This window comes from Zalophus californianus, chromosome 14, assembly GCF_009762305.2.
Source record: "Zalophus californianus isolate mZalCal1 chromosome 14, mZalCal1.pri.v2, whole genome shotgun sequence".
Lineage (NCBI taxonomy): Eukaryota > Metazoa > Chordata > Mammalia > Carnivora > Otariidae > Zalophus > Zalophus californianus.
Window position 1 is genome coordinate 14,723,728 of NC_045608.1, and position 22,928 is coordinate 14,746,655.

At 36.7% G+C, this 22,928-nt stretch overlaps 1 protein-coding gene across 1 annotated transcript in view; it reads right to left on the reverse strand.

Moving 5' to 3' along the window:
- The window catches only part of TAOK3 (TAO kinase 3), a 190,925-nt gene that overhangs the window by 55,759 nt on the left and 112,238 nt on the right, over window positions 1-22,928 (reverse strand). Inside the window, 7 exon segments of the mRNA XM_027576560.2 lie at window positions 853-934; window positions 1,966-2,059; window positions 17,725-17,816; window positions 18,996-19,026; window positions 19,029-19,108; window positions 21,715-21,811; window positions 22,690-22,735. Coding sequence (XP_027432361.2) covers window positions 853-934; window positions 1,966-2,059; window positions 17,725-17,816; window positions 18,996-19,026; window positions 19,029-19,108; window positions 21,715-21,811; window positions 22,690-22,735 — 522 coding nt within the window.

The following is a 22,928-nucleotide window of genomic DNA, read 5'->3' on the forward strand; positions in this document are numbered from 1 at the left end:
AGCCAGAAAATAGGATAATGTTTACAGAGTTCTCAGAAAAACAAAATGTAAATCAAGAATTTGTGACCTAGACAAGGTGCTCTTCAATTACAAAGGCAGCTGACAGTCTTAAGCTTTCAAATTTAGGCAATATAATCTTTCTGAGTTTTTCTTAAAAACAACCAACCAACAAAAGAGTTGAAAAATATACATACAGAAAGAGGTTAAATAAATCTGGACTAGTTTGTGCCAAATAAAAGACATTTATGTTGTAAAAGTCTCCATACACTTTACTGATACTGATGGAATCTACATATAAAGTTTATAATAAATGTTACATGAAGAGATGCCCAAAAATGCGATGTTTAAATCAAATGAATGGAGTTAATATGATACTCTTGTCACCAACACGTATGATGTAATGTGATGTAAATGTATGCTTTGTATACTTATTGTACATCTTCACTGCCTGATGATTTGGCAACAATCTAACCGAAAATCCCCGAGTTGGCATGTGAACCATTGGCAGACTGTCCTGAAAGCACGGTATTGAAGTTCATGCTGATATTAGTCATAGGAACATCACAATGATGACCAGAGCAAAGAGAATTACTTGTTGTCATAGGCAGAAAGAGGGAGGGGAAAAAAGAGAAGATGGAAAAGTTGCGGAAAAAACTGTCCACATTGAATATATAGCACCATCCATTGTCACAATTTTGCGATTTCTATTCCTAGCTATTATCTCTGGATAAATGAGAAGGCAGCACGTTCTAATCCAGTTTGTCATGATGAGCTGCCACAGAAATGATTTACTATACTCCACTACAACATGACTTTAAATCCCCCTACTCAAATATAACTTTGAAAAATTACCCGTAATAGCTCCGCTGATGTTGGCCTTTCCTGAGGTATTTTCTGCAAGCAGTAATCAACAAATCTCCGAAAGGAGTCTGTCCTATATGTGCAAATACATGAAAAGAAAATAAAATCAGGGTCTGTGGAATACACTGGGTGTTTAAAATAATTCTCATTCAAGGGAAAGTTTTATACTTTAAGAGATTTTTAATAAAATATATGGAATATTAGGAGAAGTGGACCATTTTCAAGTGTATAGTATCTAAAAATTAGTATTTGGATAATGAATGTGGAGAGTTTCAAATTAGTCAACACAAACATATCTTAACAAATAAGCAAGATCAAATCATAATTTATGTCAGAAAATTAAAAGTATTATTATTTATATATACAACAGTTTTATACACATTTTTCTTTCCAAAGATAACAACTTTAAGTCTCAAGGCTATATTCTTCACTGCTAGTTGGTAACTTCTCCATCACCCATCACCTCTAACCAGGTAGTAAAATTTGAAGCATAAGGGAAGAGAACTTAGGAATATGGTTTCTGGATGGAAAAACTTCCTTCTCTTGAGAATTCCATTTTGTCCACTCTTGTTTAAAATTGCCCTTCTTCTCTAACTCTTGTGGCCCAAACAGTTATCAAAATGTTACAATTTTCTGCAAGGAACAATACGTCTTCTGAATAGACAGTGTATGTTCGATGTCAACATACTTAAATATACATATAATAAAAGAAACGACAACTGAAAAATAATGACATCACAGAAGGTACTTTATCTCTGCCAAGAAGTGATAAGAGCTGAGATGATCAATACAAGACTCAGGATTTAAGAGATGAGACTTATTAGGAAGATAGCAGGGCATGTTCCCTGTAGAATTTCAGTTCCTACACACACATTAAGAACACAGTACAAGTGACAGTGAGGGCAGAAATAAAAATGGTGTGTGTGTGTGTGTTTGTTTGTGTGTGCATAGCCAGTTCATGCCTATAAAGTACCACTGTCACTTACTATAACATACAATGAAGGAATGTATGGTTTCTAGGTCAGATATTTAAAATGTGATTCAATTAAAGTGCCAAATACATACGGTGATTCCCTTAGAGACTTAAAATGAGAGCAGTCTTACCATTCATTAGATTGTAGCGTTGGGGAGTCATTCTGGGCAATATGGTATAAGGCACTCATTGCGTTCATGTTGAAAAGGGGGGGCTTCCGTTCCGCTGAAGGAAAAGAAACACGATAAAACAGTTCTTGAAAGAAATCAGGCAGACAGAGAAGTAAGGATCTGTGAGCAAAGCTTTGCTGCTAAATCAATGGTTCATTACTGTCATCATGCCACATAATCCACTTATTTTCATCTCTAAGGTCAGCCCAGGATAGCCATTCAGAAGAAGCTGCTGGTCATTTTAATGTACATTGGCAAAGCTCCTAACAGAACCATTTCAAAAGACTCAAAGAAAAAAATTTTTTTCACCTCTTCAAATGCTGGTCTTTGCTTGTGTTCCCACAATAGGTATGAACATCTTTGTATGTATGTGTTTTAATGTAAACATGTTATTCATTGAAAACAATCCATAAGGCACAGAAAAATAGAATGAGAAAAATTATTATAGAATGGAACATCTTCAACATGACTAACAGAGCAAGGGAGATAACGTAATTCAACTCAATAAACACTGTCTGAAGGCTCATCTAGGCCAAATAAATGGTACAGGTGGTGGTGGAAGGGAAATGGGATAAAGCGGGAGGGGGGGGATAAATCATAATCAAGGGTTGGTCCAACCCCTTTTAAAGAGAAACTCAGTGAAATTAGGTATTTCTTAATAGATTTATTCCATCTCAGCCCATCACAGTCTCCTTTTTGGAACTTCTATAGCTCTAGCTTAGTACTGCTTATTTGGCATGTGCTCTCCTACTGCACTCACATAAACAATCTTTTCTCTCAAAAGAAATCATTAGCTCTGCAAGTAAGATCTTACAACCCTAGTACTTTTTTTTTTAAAGATTTTATTTATTTATTTGAAAGAGAGAATGAGAGACAGAGAGCATGAGAGGGAGGGGGTGAGAAGGAGAAGCAGACTCTCTGCTGAGCAGGGAGCCCGATGTGGGACTCGATCCCGGGACTCCAGGATCATGACCCGAGCCGAAGGCAGTCACTTAACCAACTGAGCCACCCAGGCACCCCGTCAACCCTAGTACTCTAGTACTCTTAATGCTTTTATTCCTCAAGCAATATAGAATGTTATTCACATATTAAGTGCACGATTTGTTGACCAAAGGAAAGAAACAAGGTTCTAGTTCTGAGTGCAGTTGATTTTATATTATTTACTAGTTATTATGCCCTAGAAGATAAATCACTATCTCATTCTGCCATGCTTATCCTAATGCATTCTTTACACAGTCCCACCTTGTAATTCATAATCTAATTCTCGGGTTTTATCAAGCATCTTGGTTTTTAAGCACTTTAAAAATGGTGAATTTGGCTTATTCTATGCAATTCTAAGAAATAAGAACTAAGGACAGAAATAACACAAAAGACATTTTCACTTGCAGAAGGATGACTTGTGAAAAGCCAGGGTGAGAAAACAAGAAAACAAACCCCCCCAAACTTGGAACGAACAATTTTAAGAGTAGTGAAATTTAAGTCACTGGAAGTATCCCAGCAGAAGACAACTATGGTTATTCATCCATGATGCTTTGGAGGGACCTCTTATAGTCTTGACTAAGTGTTCTCTGATACTTTTAAAATGTACAGTCTACCAATCTATAAATACTTATTAGCCTCTCAGAATACTATATACTCATGAAATAGCTACCAGTATCATAGGGGCATGGACTGTCAACAAGTGGAAATTTGAAAGTTGTAGTGATTTATATCTGTTTCAAATGTAGAAGAGTTCAGGTTTAGGTTCAGGTATATTTTTTTTTTTATTTTGCAGGAGGTACACTCTGGAGAGTTTCTAGAGCTTGGCCTTCTGACAACTTCAAGTATTTGAAGCTATGTGGAACTAGGAACCCATCGTGTCACCATCAATGGTTTCCCAGCATTCTTAGGACAAAGTCCAGATCCTTAGACGTAGCCTATTTGCCTTCATTAACATGACCCTGGTAACCTCTAGCATTTCATTCTGAGAAGCAATGCTTCCCCCCCTCTTCTCAAGTCATTGTTTGCTTCACTGAGAGAACCAACTTCAGAGCCTTTCACACATACTGCTTCCTCTGTCTAGACTCCCCTCTCACTTTCATTCTCTAAACTTTATCAGGTTAATTCTTGCCAACCTTTCAGGTTTCCCCTTAAATATAATTGCATTTTTGCATTCATTTCAAATATTTAAGGCTTATTATATGCTTATAAGCATTTCCTTAGGGAAGCCTTCTCTGACTTCTCAGACTAGGTCCTATTAGATTTTTGCCACTGCAAATTATGTTTTTCCTTTTTACTACCTATTGCAACATAATTATTTGTGTGATTCTTTACACAATGTGTGTCCTCTTTGCTAAACTTCATGAGGGCAAAGACAATGCCTATTATGTTCATCTTTGCATTCCCACTGCTGAGCATAGCACCTGGTATATATTTTTGGTGGTCTAAAAATAACCATAAAATAAGTAAGTGAAGGTAAGGCAAATTAAGGCAAAGAAGAAACTCTGTCAACAAACAGCAAGTCCAGTGCAGCAAGGAGTCACAAAAATGACTGAGGAGTGACTAAGTCTCGGGGCTTACATCAGATACTATGTTATGGCTTCATTCCCTGCCAGAAGGATAGGAACCCTCTCACTTAATTGGCAAAAGGTATAAAGTTCAAGCTGCTCAGGAGAATGCTGAATTGCAGAGGAGAAACAGCCAGGAAGGGGGACTAGAGAAAGAAAGAGAAATTTGGAAAAAGGATGAAGGAACAAAAAGCAACAGCAAAACCCAATTCAGTAGTGACAAGAAGGGCAGTAGCTCGGATTTGAAGCAGGAATGGTGAGGCTCTAAGTAGCCAACACTCTGCTGTGAACAAGATGACAACCGGCTACACGATGGGAGAATAGCTGTAGTAGAGAAGTACGTGACTAAAGGTGTTCTAAACGGTGCACAGCTCTATGGTCTGAGAAGCATTTGCTAAATACTACTTTCAGATGGCCTCAGCTACATAAATCCTCTGAGCCATGGTGACAGCACTCATTGCTAAGCCAGCATACCACAGAGGAAGAGTTGGGAAACTATGGCCTGTGGGCCAAATTTACCTAGAAATCTGTTTTTGTAAAGGTTTATTGAATTACAGCCATGTTTATTTATTAACATATTGTTTATGGCTGTTTTCATGCTATAACAGCAGAGTTGAGTACTTGTGACAGAGAATGTATGGCCTGCAAAGCCTAAAACACTTATATCTGGTCCTTTACAGAAAGTCTGTCAACCCTTACTGTAGAATATAATAGTCTGCATACAATCTTCCACAGAAGCAGCAAAATAGGAACTAGGAGTGCTTTTGAAGCCACCTTGCAATATGTAATTGAGATTTTCTCAAAAGAAAGGAAAAGGATGGGAGCATAAAAAAGCTGGATTAACTAAAAGGAAAAAAATAATGATTTCTGTTTAAAGACAATGACCAAGTTTTTGTGGCAACAGATTTCTTATGAACAAATGTGGCTGAAAACTATAATAGTTAGCGATAATAATTAGTACCATGTACTGAATTCCTACTACAGGTCAGGCACCTACCATGTGCTACATGTCATTCAGGATTCTGAGGCTAGCTTGGCAAGAAGAGGGTTATTATTCCAAGCATTATTTCCCAACTGAAGAAACTGAGTTTCAGCTAGCCTAAATAATGAAACTAAGTCATGTGGTAAGTGGTTAAAATGGGACTTCAACCCATCTTGTAAGAATCCAAGAAATATGTTCTTTTCACTAGGTCTTAGTCCCTCTTCAACAGCCCTGTGCGTTTTATGATAGACTGTACTGCTATTTTTTTTTTAAATAGAAGGGGGGCACCTGGCTGGCTCGGTTGGTAGAGCGTGTGTGACTCTTGATCTCGGGTGGTGAGTTCAAGCCCCAAGTTGGGTGTGGAGATTACTAAAAAAATAAACTTAAATAAGTAAATCAATTAAAAAAAAAGAAAAAGAATCATTAGCAGCTTTCAGAAGAGTAAATATGCCTGCTTCCCCAATAGCCATCACAACATTCATTTATTATCAAAAGTGGCTAGTGTGGGAGATGAAAATTCCAGGCAAAAAACCTACATGACAACATTTATGTTTTTGTGATTTTTTTTTCCCCTGGAGAGTTTATTTCTGAGCACAATAAATTCCCTGACAAGGCTAATGGACCATTTGCCAGCTTCTATCATGACCTTTGCAGGTGAACCAAGTATCTGTAGGTTAAACAAATGAACATCATATTAACTTCTCTTGAAATAAGCTTGAAAAATAAAATATTTGCTGAATGGACAATTTCAGTGTCCACAGATTTCCGAGGATTCATGCATTTAATTAGTTCTTTCAGTGGAAAATTAATTTAGCAAAAGATAATTTGTGGAACAGGCTTCACCACTTAGGAACTGTAGAGCTTGATCCGGGAAAAGAGCGACAGTGCCAATAACATTATCATCTTCCTCCTTTGTGATGTTACCTTAGCAATTTAAATTACAGATTAGGGGGCTTTAAAAAAAATATACATTATAGAAGAAATATCATAATGAAAGGGGACAACATTATCCACAACTTTCAAGGTAATTTCAACATTAAAAGTACAATTTAAACGATATCAAATATATAGAAAACAGAAAAATCATTGCTTAGGGTTTTATATGCAGCAGGTTTTCTTTTTTCATGTAAAAAAAATACCCTTCTTTTATACGTCCATTTACAAGATTAATGCTACAGAGAGAAATACAGAGAAAAGCTGTTAAAAAGATACTTGTATGGTCTATTGCATTAGCAATAGAATACATTTTGAATAATTCTTGAGAAGTTAAATGTCCTTGGTAACAATTTTACTTAATGAATATTAACTGAGCATGTACTACCATCCTTCTCTGAATCTAAGATGCCAGGGACTATAAAATGTACCACTATTAAGATGCACCACAATTTTATGTATAATTTGGAGAAAAATGCTGCCAGTTATAATTGTAAAATGCTGTTGCCTGTAAAATGCCTTCCAGTTGAAAGAATGTTAAAATGTAAATTAAAATTTTGGGTGAAATATGATACATAGCTAACATTTATTGAGTATACTATGTAGGGATTATAATAATAAACACTTTAAATCTATATTTTCATTTAATCCAAACAATCCTGGTAAGGTAGGGTAGGGGTTCTTATTATGCAAATTTCATAGCGAGTTCAAATAATTTGACAGAAATCATGCAACTAAGAAATGGCAGGGCTGGAATCAGAACCCACATTTGTCTGACCACACAGTCTATGTTTGTAAGTATAATTCAATAGTATCATCTGTCAGTTTGTAGGAATAGCCATTGTGGAGGATAAAACGATTCAGGAGATGGCTACTTTGTGTTTTTTTTTATTAAAGGTTTTATTTATTTATTTGACAGAGAGAGACACAGTGAGAGAGGGAACACAAGCAGGGGGACGGGAGAGGGAGAAGCAGGCTTCTCACGGAGCAAGGAGCCCAACACGGGGCTTGATCCCAGGACCCTGGGATCATGATCTGAGCCGAAGGCAGACGCTTAACGACTGAGCCACCCAGGCGCCCCGAGATGGCTACTTTGTTCTTTAATTCAGAAAATCATTGTACAAAAGGCAATCTAAGTTAGGCTGATACAGAGACCGTGTTTTCATACATACTTTAATTCATTTTTATAAAAAATAAAATCAGAAATTAAGCATATACCAGGGCCTCTCTCAAGAGAGGAAGTTCTGAACGTATCTCCTGGGATAAGTACCTATTTCACCCAGTGTGAACTGCTGTTTGAAACTTCAGTCATTACTACATCTATACAGTACAACAAGTGATGTGATGGTGATCTTGAATCACCATAAGAAGGTACATGTTAGGGGCACCTGGGTGGCTCAGTCGGTTAAGCATCTGCCTTCGGCTCAGGTCATGATCCCAGGATCCTGGGATCAAGTCCCGTGTCCGGCTCCCTGCTCAGCGGGAAGCCTGTTTCACCCTCTCCCTCTGCTGCTCCCCCTGCTTGTGTTATCCCTCATTCTTTCTCTCTCAAATAAATAAATAACTTAAAAAAAAAGGTACATGTTGTTTGCTCTATTTAAGAAGGTTGGAAAGGGTAGAATCCACCATACATTTAGAAAGATTATGGTAAGAAAAAAACTTGTTAAAACAATGGGTGGACGCTAATTAGCTGTAAAGTTCAACTTAGGTAGTACATCCTCTTAAATTTTCATTACAGATGAATTGCTGCTACAGCATCAGTGTTATGTTTAATTTTGGTTCATTTTAGAATATAAATGACAAAAATAGGAATAATCCTACATACAAATGCAATTAGCTGTTATTGAGCCTTTGTTCTGTGGTAGGCATTATGTTAAACACTTTACATATGTTATCTTATTGAAGTTAACAATATCTAGGGTATATGTGTTGATATTTTCACTTAGGTGAGAAAACAGGCTGAAGCAAGTTGAGAAAGTTGTCCAAACTCTCATAGTCAGGATGAACATGTTATACAACTCTAAGAGGTGTCAGTCACATGCTAGACTATGTGGATGCCTGCTGGTGTTAGTGCAGCCATTTGGGGTGGTCCTGCCAGCTAAGTGTTGGTAAAGCCAAAATTCAAATCCAGGGTGTCCAATTTTAAAATTTATTCCAAATTGCTAACACTGTGCTAGGCAGAGGGCAGGTTCTTGTTTTCGTTTTTTTTTTTAAACCACAGGAATGTACATTTATTTCTTTTTTTTTAAGATTTTATTTATTTATTGGAGAGAGACAGATAGTGACAGAGATAGGGAGAAAGAAAGAGCACAAGCGGTGAGGAGAGGGAGAAGCAGACTCTCCCGCTGAGCAGGGAGCCTGATGCGGGGCTCGATCCCAAGACCCTGGGATCATGACCTGAGCTGAAGGCAGATGCTTAACTGACTGAGCCACCCAGGTGCCCTTATTTCTCATTTTTTAAAAAGATTTTATTTATTTATTTATTTATTTGAGAGAGAGAATGAGAGAGAGAGAGAGAGCATGAGAGGGGGGAGGGTCAGAGGGAGAAGCAGACTCCCTGCTGAGCAGGGAGTCCGATGTGGGACTCGATCCCAGGACTCCGGGATCATGACCTGAGCCGAAGGCAGTCACTGAACCAACTGAGCCACCCAGGCGCCCTATTTCTCATTTTTTAAAAAATTAAATTCTTCCAGGTGCCTGGGTAGCTCAGTTGGTTAAGCATCTGACTCTTGGTTTCAGCTGGGGTCATGATCTCAGGGTTGTGGGATGGAGGCCCACGACGGACTCTGTGCCGGGTGCTGTGTCTGTTTGAAATTCTCTGCCTCTCCCTTTGCCCCTTCCCCCCTCTCAAAGTAAGTAAATAAAAATCTTTAAAATTTGCAGATTATGATACCTACCATTTAATCAGTATTTTGCCATATTTGTTTCAGAGCTTTCTTCCAAAAAAAGTAATAAAGTAGATATAACTTTATTCTTCTTCCTCTCTCCAGAGAATGTTCTATTTTGAAATTATATCTTTTACATCTATGTTCTTATGCTTTAAAAAATATATATACTAACATACACACACTCAAACAATATAAAGAAGTGTTTATAAAATTTTCATAATTGGTATCATACTGTACCTGTACTTTTGCAACTTTCTTTGTTCATTAAATATTCAGTGTTATGATTTTTTAAAATTTAAATTTAATATTAAATTAGTTAACATACAGTGCAATGCTGGTTTCTGGAGAATTCCGTGATTCATCACTTACATATAACACCCAGTGCTTATCACAAAAAGTGACCTCCTTAAACCTCTTCATCCATCATCCCCCCCCACCCCCCTCCATCAACCCTCTGTTTTCTACCATTAAGAGTCTCTTATGGTTTATTTCCCTCTCTCCCTTTTTTCTGTCCTCCCTTCTCATATGCTCATCTGTTTTCTTTCTTAAATTCCAAATGATTGAGATCATATGGTATTTGTCTTTCTCTGACTTATTTCACTTAGCATAATATACTCTAGCTCTATCCACATCATTGCAAATGGTGAGATTTCGTTCTTTTTGATGGCTGAGTAACATTCCATTGTATATATACCACATTTTCTTTATCCATTCATTAGTCAATGGACAGTTGGGCTCTCTCCATAGTTTGGTTATTGTTGATAATGCTGCTATAAACATTTGGGTGCATGTACCCCCTCAAATCTGTATTTTCATATTCTTTGGGTAAATACCTAGTACTGCAATTGCTGCGTCATAGGGTAGTTCTATTTTTAACTTTTTGAGCAATCTCCATACTGTTCTCCAGAGTGGCTGTACCAGTTTGCATTCCCACCAACAATGCAAGAAGGTTCCCCTTTTCCACAGCCTCATCAACACCTGTTGTTTCTTGTGTTAATTTTAGCCATTCTGACAGGTGTGAGGTGGTATCTCATTGTGGTTTTGATTTGTATTTCCCTGACGATGAGTGATGTTGAGCATTTTCTCATGTGTCTGTTGGCCATCTGGATGTCTTCTTTGGAAAAATGTCTGTTCATGTCTTCTGCCCATTTCTTGATTGAATTATTTGTTCTTTGGGTGTTGAGTCTGATAAGCTGTTTATAGATTTTGGATACTAACCCTTTATCTGATGTCATTTGCAAATATCTCCTCCCATTCCGTAGGCTGCCTTTTAGTTTTGTTGATTGTTTCCTTCACTGTGCAGAAGCTTTTTATCTTGATGAAGCCCCAATAGTTCATTTTTGCTTTTGTTTCCCTTGCCTCCGGCAAAGTGTCTAGTAAGAAGTTGGTATAGCCAAGGTCAAAGAGTTTTCTGCCTGTATTCTCCTCTAGGATTTTGATGGTTTCCTGTCTCACATTTAGGTCTTTCGTCCAATTTTAAATTTATTTTTGTGTATGGTGTAAGAAATTGGTCCAGTTTCTTTCTTTTGCGTGTTGTCCAGTTTTCCCAACACCATTGGTTGAAGAGACCTTTTTCCATTGGACATTCTTTCCTGCTTTCTTGAAGATTAGTTGACCATATAGTTATGGGTCCAATTCTGGATTCTCTATTCTGTTCCATTGATCTGTGTGTCTATTTTGTGCCAGTACCATACTGTCTTGATGACTACACCTTTGTAATATAGCTTGAAATCTGGAATTGTAATGCCTCCAGTTTTTTCTTTTTCAGGATTGTTTTGGTATTCAGGGGTCTTTTGTGGTCCCATACAAATTTTAGGATTGTTTGTTCTAGCTCTGTGAAGAATGCTGGTGTTATTTTGATAGGGATTGTATTAAATGTGTAGATAGCTTTGGGTAGTATAGACATTTTAACAATGTTTGTTCTTCTAATCCATGAGCTTGGAGTGCTTTTACATTTCTTTGTGTCCTCTTCAATTTCTTTCACAAGCGTTCTATAATTTTCAGAGTACACATCTTTTACCTCTTTAGTTAGGTTTATTCCTAGGTATCTTATTGTTTTTGGTACAATTGCAAATGGGATCTATGCCTTGATTTCTCTTTCTGGAGCTTCATTATTGGTGTATAGAAAGGCAACAGATTTTTGCATATTGAGTTTATTTTATTTTTTTAAGATTAAATCACATTTTTTTTAAAGATTTATTTATTTATTCATTTGACAGAGATACGGAAAGAGAGAGAGAGAGCATGAGCAGGGGGAGAGGCAGAGGGAGAGGGAGAAGCAGGCTCCCCGCTGAGCCAGGAGCCCAATGTGGGGCTTGATCCCAGGACCCCAGGATCATGACCTGAGCTGAAGGCAGACGCTTAACCATCTGAGCCACCAAGGTGCCCCTGCACATTGATTTTATATCCTGCAACTTTGCAGAATTCATGAATTCGTTCTAGCAATTTTTTGGTGGACTCTTTCAGGTTTTCTACATAGAGTATCATGTCATATGCAAATAGTGAAAGTTTAACTTCTTCCTTGCTGATCTGGATGCCTTTTATTTCTTTTTGTTGTCTGACTGCTGAAGCTAAGACTTCCAGTACTATGATAAATAGTAATGTGTGAGAATGGACATCCCTGTCTTGTTCCTGACTATAGGGGAAAGGCTCTGTTTTTCCCCATTGAGGATGATATTAGCTGTGGGTCTTCCATATATGGCCTTTATGATGTTGAGTTATGTTCCACCTATGCCTCCTTTGTTGAGGGCTTTTGTTAAGAAAGGATGCTGTATTTTTGTCAAATGCTTTTTCTGCATCAATGTTATGATTTTTGAGATTTATCCATGATGATACATGTAGATCCAGTTCATCGTTAACTGTGATACAGTATTCCATAATTAATTTATCTATTCCTCCTTGGATAAGAATTTAGGTTGTTTCAACCTTTTCTAGCTTCTACACAAGGTTTCATTCTTGTACACATTTCCAGTGTATATGCATAAATATTTAAGGAATACACTTAGAAGTGAAATTCTGGGTCACTGAGACTACTCATCGACTTTATTAGATGTTGATAATTTACACCCCAAAGTTGTTATATCAATTTACATTTCTACAAACAATGAATGAGTTTCTGTTTCCTTAGTTTCCCAAAATTTATTTATTATCCTCAGACTTAAGAACTTTTGCCAGTCTGAGAAATGTGAAAAAGTTTTTTGTTTGTTTGTTTTTTAAAGTAGGCTCCATGCCCAGCATAGAACCCAACACAGGGCTTGAACTCATGACCCTGAGATCAAGACCTGAGCTGAGATCAAGAGTTGGATGCCACCCAGGTGCCCCAGTGTGATAAGGTATTAATTTGCATTTCCCTTATTACTAACGAGCCTGAATATCTTTGAATGTTTGGTGTCCATTTAGGTTTCTTTTCCAGTGAACTTGCTGATTATATTCTTTGCCCATTTTTCTACTGGCTGTTTGTCTTTTTATTTTTGATAAAGAAATGTGGTAAATCATAAGAAATCTTTAAAAATTCTGGGCCAATACTCTGTTGGTTAGGTATGTTGAAACTACTTTCTATTAGTCTCTGGCTTATCTTTTAATTTTTATATTTTACATAGCTTTATATTTTAAAGTACTAAAAGTTGTCATATTTGTCAACGTTTTCAAAAATATATATATATATTTAAAGATTTTATTTATTTATTTGACAGAGAGAGAGACAGCGAGAGGGGTAACACAGGCAGGGGAGTGTGAGAGGGAGAAGCAGGCTTCCTGCTGAGCAGGGAGCCCAAAGCGGGGCTCGATCCCAGGACCCTGGGATCATGACCTGAGCTGAAGGCAGACGCTTAAGGACTGAGCCACTCAGGAGCCCCTCAAAAATATTTTTAGAAAAAATTCTTCCCACACCCATAAAGGTATATACTCCTATAGTAATAATAGTAATAATAATTACATTTATATAGTGCTTATTATATGGCATGCCATATTTTAAATATTTCATATCTATATATAGAGAGAGTGTGGAGTTGACATAGCATGTTACATTAGTTTCAGTAGTACAACACAGTGATTCAACAACCCTTGACATTATGCTATGCTCACTGCAAGTGTAGCTACCATCTGTCACCATGCAAGGCTATTATAATACCATTGACTATATTCCTCATGCCTTTATTCCTGTGACTTAGTCATTCCATACTGAAAGCCTGTATCTCCCACTCCCCTTCACCCATTTTGCCCATCCCCCACCCCCTCCCTCTGGCAGTCATCTGTTTGTTCATTGTATTTATGGGTCTGATTCTGTTATTCGCTTATTCATTTATTTGTTTAGATTCCATATATAAGTGAAATCATGTTGTATTTGTCTTTCTCTCTCTCACTAATTTCACATAGCATAATACCTTCTAGGTCCATCCATGTTGTTATAAAATGGCAAGATTTCATTCTTTTTTATGGCTGAGTAATATTTCTCTGTGTGTGCGTGCGTGTGTGTGTGTGTGTGTGTGTGTGTGTGTGTGTATACAACATCTTCTTTATCCATTCACTTTTGGTGGGAATGTAAATTGGTACAGCCCCTGTGAAAAACAGTACGGAATTTCCTCAAATAATTAAAAATAGAAAAGACCATATGATCCAATAACTCTACTCCTGGGTATTTATCCAAAGAAAATGAAAACACTAATTCAAAAAGATATATGCACTACCACTCTGGAAAACAGTATGGAGGTTCCTCTAACAGTGAAAATAGAGCTACCATATGATCCAGCGATTGCACTATTGGGTATTTACCACAAAGATACAAATGTAGGGATCCTAAGGGGTACGTGCACCCCAATGTTTATAGCAGCAATGTCCACAACAGCCAAACTGTGGAAAGAGCCAAGATGTCCATCGACAGATGAATGGATAAAGAAGATGTGGTATATATACACAATGGAATATTATGCAGCCACAGAAAGGAATGAGATCTTGCCATTTGCAACGACGTGGATGGAACTGGAGGGTGTTATGCTGAGTGAAATAAGTCAATCAGAGAAAGACATGTATCATATGACCTCACTGATATGAGGAATTCTTAATCTCAGGAAACAAACTGAGTGTTGCTGGAGTGGTGGGGGGTGGGAGGGATGGGGTGGCTGGGCAATAGACACTGGGGAGGGTATGTGCTATGGTGAGCGCTGTGAATTGTGCAAGACTGTTGAATCACAGATCTGTACTTCTGAAACAAATAATGCAACATATGTTAAGAAAAAAGAAAAAGAAGAAGATAGCAGGAGGGAAGAATGAAGGGGAGTAAGTCAGAGGGGGAGACGAACCATGAGAGATGATGGACTCTGAAAAACAAACTGAGGATTCTAGAGGGGAGGGGGGTGCGGGATGGGTTAGCCTGGTGATGGGTATTAAAGAGGGCACATTCTTTGTGGAGCACTGGGTGTTATGCAGAAACAATGAATCATGGAACACTACATCAAAAACTAATGATGTAATGTATGGTGATTAACAATAAAAAAATTAAAAAAAAAAGATATGCACTCCCGTGTTTACTGCAGCATTACTTACAATAGCCAAGATATGAAAGCAGCCTTTATCCACCGATAAATATTTTATATATTCATTAATCTTCATAATAATAGCACCTACTTTGTAGCATTGTTGTCTCTACTTTGCAGATGAGGAAACTAAGAAGGCTTCTCCTAAAAGTTTTAAAGTTTTACTTTTTACTTTTGGGTATTTAACCAATCTGGAATTTTATTTTTGTGTATGGCATAAGCTAGGATCTAATTATAGTTTTTCCTCATACAATTAACAAATTGCCTCATATTATTTATCAAATGGGCCATCCTTTCCCCACTGATTTATAATGCTTTTCCAGTCTTTTTTTTTTAATTTATTTTTTTAAAGATTTTATTTATTTATTTGACAGAGAGAGACACAGCAAGAGAGGGAACATAAGCAGGGAGAGTGGGAGAGGGAGAAGCAGGCTTCCTGCGGAGCAGGGAGCCCGATGTGGGGCTCAATCCCAGGACCCTGGGATCATGACCTGAGCTGAAGGCAGATGCTTAACGACTGAGCCACCCAGGCGCCCCTGCTTTTCCAGTCTTATCACAAAAATCTGACTTATACATGAGTCCATTTCTAGGTTTTATTGTCTGTTCTACTGGATATTAGTCTTTCCCTACATCAATGCTGTATTGATTTAATTATGACGGTATGGATTTTGGTACAGTGATTTTTCTGTCCAAATTCTACTTTTTCAAAATTGTCTGGACTAGTTTTGGCCCTCTGACTTCTAGGACTACCTTGTAAAGTTGTACATAGTATTACTGGAAGTGCATCATATGTCCTTTTTAAAGTAAAAAGTATGCAAATATTTCTGCTGAGTCTCCCTCCCCATAATCAGTGTGAATAAATTAATTTCCTTTGCAGTGAAAGAGAGAATAACACAATATTAGAATGTAAAAAAGAGGGACGCCTGGGTGGCTCAGTTGGTCACACGTCTGCTTTTGGCTCAGGTCATGATCCCAGGGTACTGGAATGGAGCCCTCAATCGGGCTCCCTGCTCAGCGGGGAGTCTGCTTCTCCCTCTGCCCCTCCTCTTGCTCATGTTCTTTCTCTCACTCAGATAAATAAATAAAATCTTAAAAAAAAAAAAAGAATATAGAAAAGAAATCTACCACCTCAATATCCTTTAACAGAGGACCAGTCAAATGAATTATGGTATATCCATAATACTGGAGGAGTAAGATGAGGCCAATTAAAAAAAAGAAAAAGAAAAAGAAAAAGAGGTCTAAGTTACTAATCTAAAACAGATCTCCAAGACATTGTTAAGTGAAAAATCAATATACAGAACCACTTGTATATGGTAACTTGGGTGAGAAAAGGAATGTAATACATGTATATCCATATTTGTTTGTATATTTGTAAAGAGGCTTTGGAAGGATATACAAGAAATTAGTAACAGTGGTGCCCTGTATGTACTGGCAGGGGTGGGAAAGGAAATGGGTCAATAGGGCCAGAGGTCTGAGAAGTTCTTTCACTGCATGTCTTTTTATGTTTTTTGATTTATAAACCATATGAATATTACTTATTTTAAAAAAATTAAATATTAAATATTCTAACTCTCCTCCCTGACTTCAGTTTTTTTAAAAAGTAATATTTCTTTAAGGTTAAAAAAAAAAGAAGACAAGTCTTGTATCTTTATCATATGTTTCTTTGTTCAAGGAAGGAGTCAGTGAAGCAATTGGAAATGCAATACAAAGTATCCCAAGTTGTCTTACAAGCCAACATTTCAGGATAAAGAAAACTATAGTCTGAGAATCAAACTGGAGCTCAGAAATTCTTACAGGATCAATTTGGATACCAGAGTAGAGGAAATTACCCAAAAAACTAGATGAAGAAATTTTAAAAAATGATGAAAAAATAAAATGTATTTATAAAATTTTAAATAAAAATCTAGATAAAGGCAATGTTGGAGCCGGATCTCAGTGGCTTTGGAAGGTCAACTGTGCATCACTTTCTCCAGCTCCACAGTAATCTTATCTGCCCCACCAGTGACCTGAGAATCATTGATTAAATCTGCAGTATAGGCCCGGATAAAGGTGACTTTAGGATACATTAAAGTTCAAAAATACAACCAGAGAATCAAGAATCTGTGGTATGTTAGACAATTTATGTAAATGTAACAATTTTGGGAACAACTTTAAAGCAGAGGGCATCTTCTAACAAGTTTTCTCTGAGGTTGCTCTGTAAATGGGTCAAATAGAGTTTTTTACAGTCAGATCTTGGATAAGCCTGCTATTACTTTTTTAGATTTCCCTTATACACGTTGAAATTAAATTACTACTGGGAAGGAAGGACTATAAGTTATCATTCATGATATGGAGAATGGATGGTTTTCAAATAGTAATACTTATTATTGTATATTCCCACATTTGTTATTTGCTATCTGCTCAAACTCTTTTAAATTAATAACACGAAAATGTAGCAAAGAGAAAGTAACCTTCTGATGTTATACAAAAGCATAGAAAAAAAATTTAATAAATTCACACTGCCTGGCCCACATATAGCAGTGACCCATTAAATAACAGCAGGTGAATGAATTAGCAATTATAGTCAGGAGTGATTCTCAAAAGTACAATAAAAACAACTCTTTCAGGGCACCTGGGTGGCTCAGTTGTTAAGCATCTGCCTTTGGCTCAGATCATGATCCCAGGGCCCTGGGATGGAGCCCCACATCAGGCTCTCTGCTTATGGAAAGCCTGCTTCTCCCTTCTCCCACTCCCCCTGCTTGTGTTCCCTCTCTCGCTGTGTCTCTCTCTGTCAAATAAATAAAATCTTAAAAAAAACAAACAAAACCAAAACCAAAAAAAACACAACTCTTTTCACTTACCCAATTCAATACAGGTGATTCCAAGTGACCAAATATCAACTTTCCCATCATACTGTCCTTCGTCCATAGCTAAGATCACCTCTGGAGCCATCCTGCCAAATGTACAAAATTTGAGTTGCAAATTAAAAACAAAATTCATCTAATGAAGTGATTTGGTGAAATAGCTGTTTGAGCAGTCTAAAATTTTGTCTAATAAAGATATTATTTCCTTATACAAGTCATTTGGAAAAACACTGTTCAAAACATAAACATTATACTCAAGGATTTACAGGAAACAACACATTATTTTCAATAAATCCTGGTTCCACCCCATTATCTATCAGTTTTACTGCGGCTAAATTACTTAACCTCTCTGTATATCAGTTTTCCCATCTGTAATGTGGGAGAGAATTCTAGTAGCTACCTCAGAAAGATTTGTAAAGGATTAATATGTAGGAAATACTCAAACAAATAACTATAGACAACATAGAAAATACTTATGGAACTATTTAAAACAATATAATCAGATATTTCAAAGATATTACAAATTAAAAAATAAACAAACAGGCTATGATAATGGATACTGTTTGTCCAGAATGGATTTCCATAAGAGGGCAGGGATCTTATCAGTTTAATATGGTTTTTTTTCTGTTACTATATGTAAGTGACTGCTTAGTAAATGCTACTTGATGATCATTGACAGAAAGGAAATTCAAATAGTAGCTAATTTTTTTAGTAGGTAAGTAATTATCCAGGGATATAAGTCATTGTCCAAGGTACAATGAAATTCTAGTTTATCTATGAAAGGAAGGAAAGGTATCTTGAATAGATGGGGTGAAATTTTCGGTCAGAGTGACAAACTAAGAAAAGTCAAAAAAAGAACTCAACAAAAAAAAGAAACCAGATTTCTTTCACTGAAAGGTAATATTTACGCTTGTTGACTAGAGAAGGTTAAAGAAACTACTTTGTCCTTGCCTAGAGATTCTGCTTCAAGAGAAAGTTTCAAAAGAAACTTCAAATGGAAATCTAAAACCTGAGCTAGGTCAGGAGTTGATAATCCTGCTCAGTTAACACACAGTGACATCAACCTTATTTGAACAATTTAAAGTCTCCGGAAATTTTATACTAGTCAGAGTGTTCTTTTTTTTGCCAGTGAGTTTTCTATCCTTTAATGAAATCTCATTTGAGGCACATGGTGAGACACTGTCAAAAAACAAAACAAAAGCAATGCTTTGAGCCCATCTTGTTCATGTATGCATATTTTAAAATTCTAGTTTTTAAATTCTACATACCAGTAAGGTGTGCCCACAAAGGAGTTGGCAGAGAAGCCATTGAGGCAGATCCAAAATCAGCTAGTTTCACCTGACCTGGCTCTGTTAGAAGAATATTTCCTGCTTTAATATCCCTATAGGAAAAAATATGAGGGTTAGAAAATTACTTTTCAACTCTGATTATGGAATAGGTCAGAGCATGCAATTAATAAGACAAAAAGTTATTAAAAAAACACCTTGCTCAGATAGCCAGAAGGGGATTTAGTAATTACCGCATGTTATAAGGGAGCCCAGATTCCTGGGTGTACTTACAGGTAGGTCAAAGTAATTACTAAAAGGTAGAGCTTTATTTAGAGGAAGGAATGCAGTGAGAAAAAAGGCAGACAGACGTGGCAGACAAGGAAACCTATTCCGTTGCTACACTTAAAAAAGCATATTCTCAGATGCTAAATCCAGTCATCAACAGTATCCCTTATGCTGGGAAAACTGGTGCCATTTGTAACTGCCTTTTTTTTTCTTTTCCAAATTACATAACATTTTTGGAGTGTAAATAAACCTTCAATAACTGTATTATCTACCTACCAATAAAGCTCAACTACACACATACCTTTTCTTTCTTGCCTGTGACCCTTTCTCTCTGCCTTAATTGTAACTGCAACTCTAAGGCATTTGAGGGTACATGTTATATAGAGGTGTTATTTTAAAAATAACACTGTACAGTAAAAAGAAGACCCTGAAAGATCAAAAAAACAAGGATTAGGGATTAGGAAATTGCATTTCTATTGTATTACTACAAAGAATTGCAAGCTGTTTACTATTAAAGCTATTAGATATTTTATGCAGCAGAAGTTTTCAAATATTATTTTAAAATATTCATTGTTGAGGATGATAATTTAGAATGAAAAGACGTGGATGTACTCTTGATTCTCTTCAAAAAAAGCATGAGGTGTAATGAGTACTAGAACCAAGACTTAGAAATTGGTGGGCCGTGGAAAGACAAAGCAGAGAGAATGAGGAAACTGTAAGCTGAAAATGAGAAGGTTCAAATGTTTCCAAAACAATGTCTCCAAAAAATTTTCTCTTGAAAAGTTCAGTTTCTTTAGTCAAGATGACATTAGGCATTGGCAGAGAGAACTAAAAAAAACATTTATTTATCTAACAACAGAAAATCTCTCTTCTCTATTACCTTCAATTAGAACACTGACTTGTACAAATCAAAATAATAAATCTGAGACATGGTTTTTATTTTTAAATAGGGAGCACACTTTATTATTATTATTATTTTAAGATTTTATTTATTCATTTGACAGAGAGAGAGATAGCGAGAGCAGGAACACAAGCAGGGGGAGTGGGAGAGGGAGAAGCAGGCTTCCCGCTGAACAGGGAGCCCAGATGCGGGGCTTGATCCCTGGACCCTGGGATCTTGACCTGAGCCGAAGGCAGACATTTAACGACTGAGCCACCCAGGCACCCTGGCAAGCACACTTTAAAAGCTTTGTTTTTTCAACTTCTTTTATATACTAAGGGAAGATAGAGTATAATATAGAATATAAAACATTAAATAATATGCATATTTTGTTAACAAAGGCACAAAAAAATGACCACGGCTTTAAACAGGAAATAGCAAAATCATATATAAACAAGTTTTGCATTGGTAATGACATGTCAGTACCAAAAAAATGTACTATAAAAATTTTTTTTTGTCAAACCCATAGACATTATGGTTAAATCCATTTTATCAGCATTTATTAGATATGGTTAGGTTCATTCTTTGTCTTTATTATACATAAGCCGAATTCATGGCAGGAATTTTGGTCTGCCGATTTTGAGGAAGTTCTGCCTTTGTCGTACCAGTAACTGATAATGGCTACTCTGGTGTGATTAAAACAGAAGCAAAAGGGGAACCTATGATGTAATAGTTTCATTTCTTCCTAGTAAATGTCAAAGTTTTTTCTTTTGTTTTTGAGCCATCGGAGATCCTTTATATCTACCCCATATTCCACTATTTCTGCCACCATTCATTAAAGTAACTGTACTAGCAGTTCTTTACTGAGAGAAGGAAAGATTAGGAACAACATCTTTATTTAGGAGAAGTTAGTGGTAGGAAGTAGATTGGAGAGGACAGTGGAGTTGTGGTAGAGAAAATAAAACGTAGAGGAAAGCCTTGGATTAGGAATTAGAAATCTGAGCTTCAATCTTTATTATGTAAAACCTGTGAAACTATGGGCAATTATTTTAATCTTTCAGGGTCCCAGTTTCTTCATCTGCCAAGATAAATACAGTAATATCTTCCTAAATATCTATGTGGACTATAGAAAAGCACAATATTTTAAAGTTATGAAATAGCACGCATTTATATAATACTGACTTGTTATTTGCAACAGGAAAAGGAGAAGAAACTCAGGCTAGGAAATAAATATATGGAAGGAAGGCTAATTTTCTTTTCTTCTTGGCATTGTATCAAAAGGCTGCTGGGCCCTTCCTCAAATTTTCCTGCAACATCCTCCCTTGGAGAACAGTTACCTATAGAACAGAGGTGATGCAAGTCTTTGTGAACATCTGGGACAGACCAAGAGACAGAAGCTAAATTGTGACAACTTTTCCTTCTTACATCCAGCAGCAGCAGCAAACTCTTTGCTTCCTATAAATCCACAGGCACCCTAAAAAGTGGAGCAGGCACTAACTTTCAAGATTCCTTGGATAGTCCTGTAACTGACATGTAACTGGTCTCCAATCTTACCTATGAATCAGTGCATGAGAATGCAGTAGGCCAGCCCCTGCCAAGGCACCGTGAGTAATGGCAGCGATTTCCACTTCTTGAAGTGGTTTTTTGTGAACTGAGGGAGGAAAGAAAAATTCAGAAGTAGTAATCAGTTGCATTCTTCTTCTTAAATCTTACACAGTTATACCAAACTGAATTACATACTCTCAAATGACAATTTGGGAACACATCCACCATATTTCCTATAGAATTGCAATAAATAATCAGATAACAGGAAACTCAAGTACAAAAACAAACAAACAAACTCCTTAAAACAAAATAAAACAAAGCCTGATATTCACTGTAATGAGTTGTTAATTGACCTGTCAGTGCAAGTCAAAAAGCCACCACTAATTCCAATTGGCCAGGCCCAAATTTACCAGTCCTTTCTGACATTTTAAATGCCTAGAATGTTTTAGGTTGTATTATTCTCCTCTCCACAGAGCATCTATAATTACCTCTTCTAACTACAGGTTTTCATTATTTTTGAAAGCACCTAATAAGCAATTTCTATTCAGAGATCAAGGGTGATATAAAAAAGTTTTTTTTAATGTAAATTTTTAACCCAGTCTCTGATTATAATAGTATTTGCAGAAGAGAACTGGGTCAAGTCAGGATATTTGAAGGAGTTAATATCAATATAATTTGATACCATCTACCTCTCTTTCATATATACATATGAATTGATGTTTTTGGCTACATACATATTAGCCGAACATTTTAGTAAGTACCTGCCCTGGATGGGCCATGCACTGAACAGCAGGAGGGCTGTTAATCATTCCCGAGACATTTTCCAGCCGCTGCAGAGATAAAGTTTGCACAGCTCATCCACACAACCCTTAGGTCTGAGTCAGCATCCATTTGCTTTGCCCAAATTGCACTTTAATATAGGAGTAGATACTATTCTGGTCAAGGCAGAACATAAAGGAGGGGGATAGTGCTTTTATTTCTTACCTTCTAACAAATCAGAGGCTGAGCCTAAGCAATATTCCATCACCAACTGTAATAGATTAAAATAATAACCAGAATAATGACAGTTAATAAGAAACTGCTAAAAACCAACTAAGTAACCAAGGAACTAAGAATGCTAGGAGAGTAAGTATTCTTTTTTTTTTTAAGATTTTATTTATTTATTTGAAAGAGAGAGCGAGAGAGAGAGAGCGCACGAGTGAGAGAGAGAACATGAGCAGGGT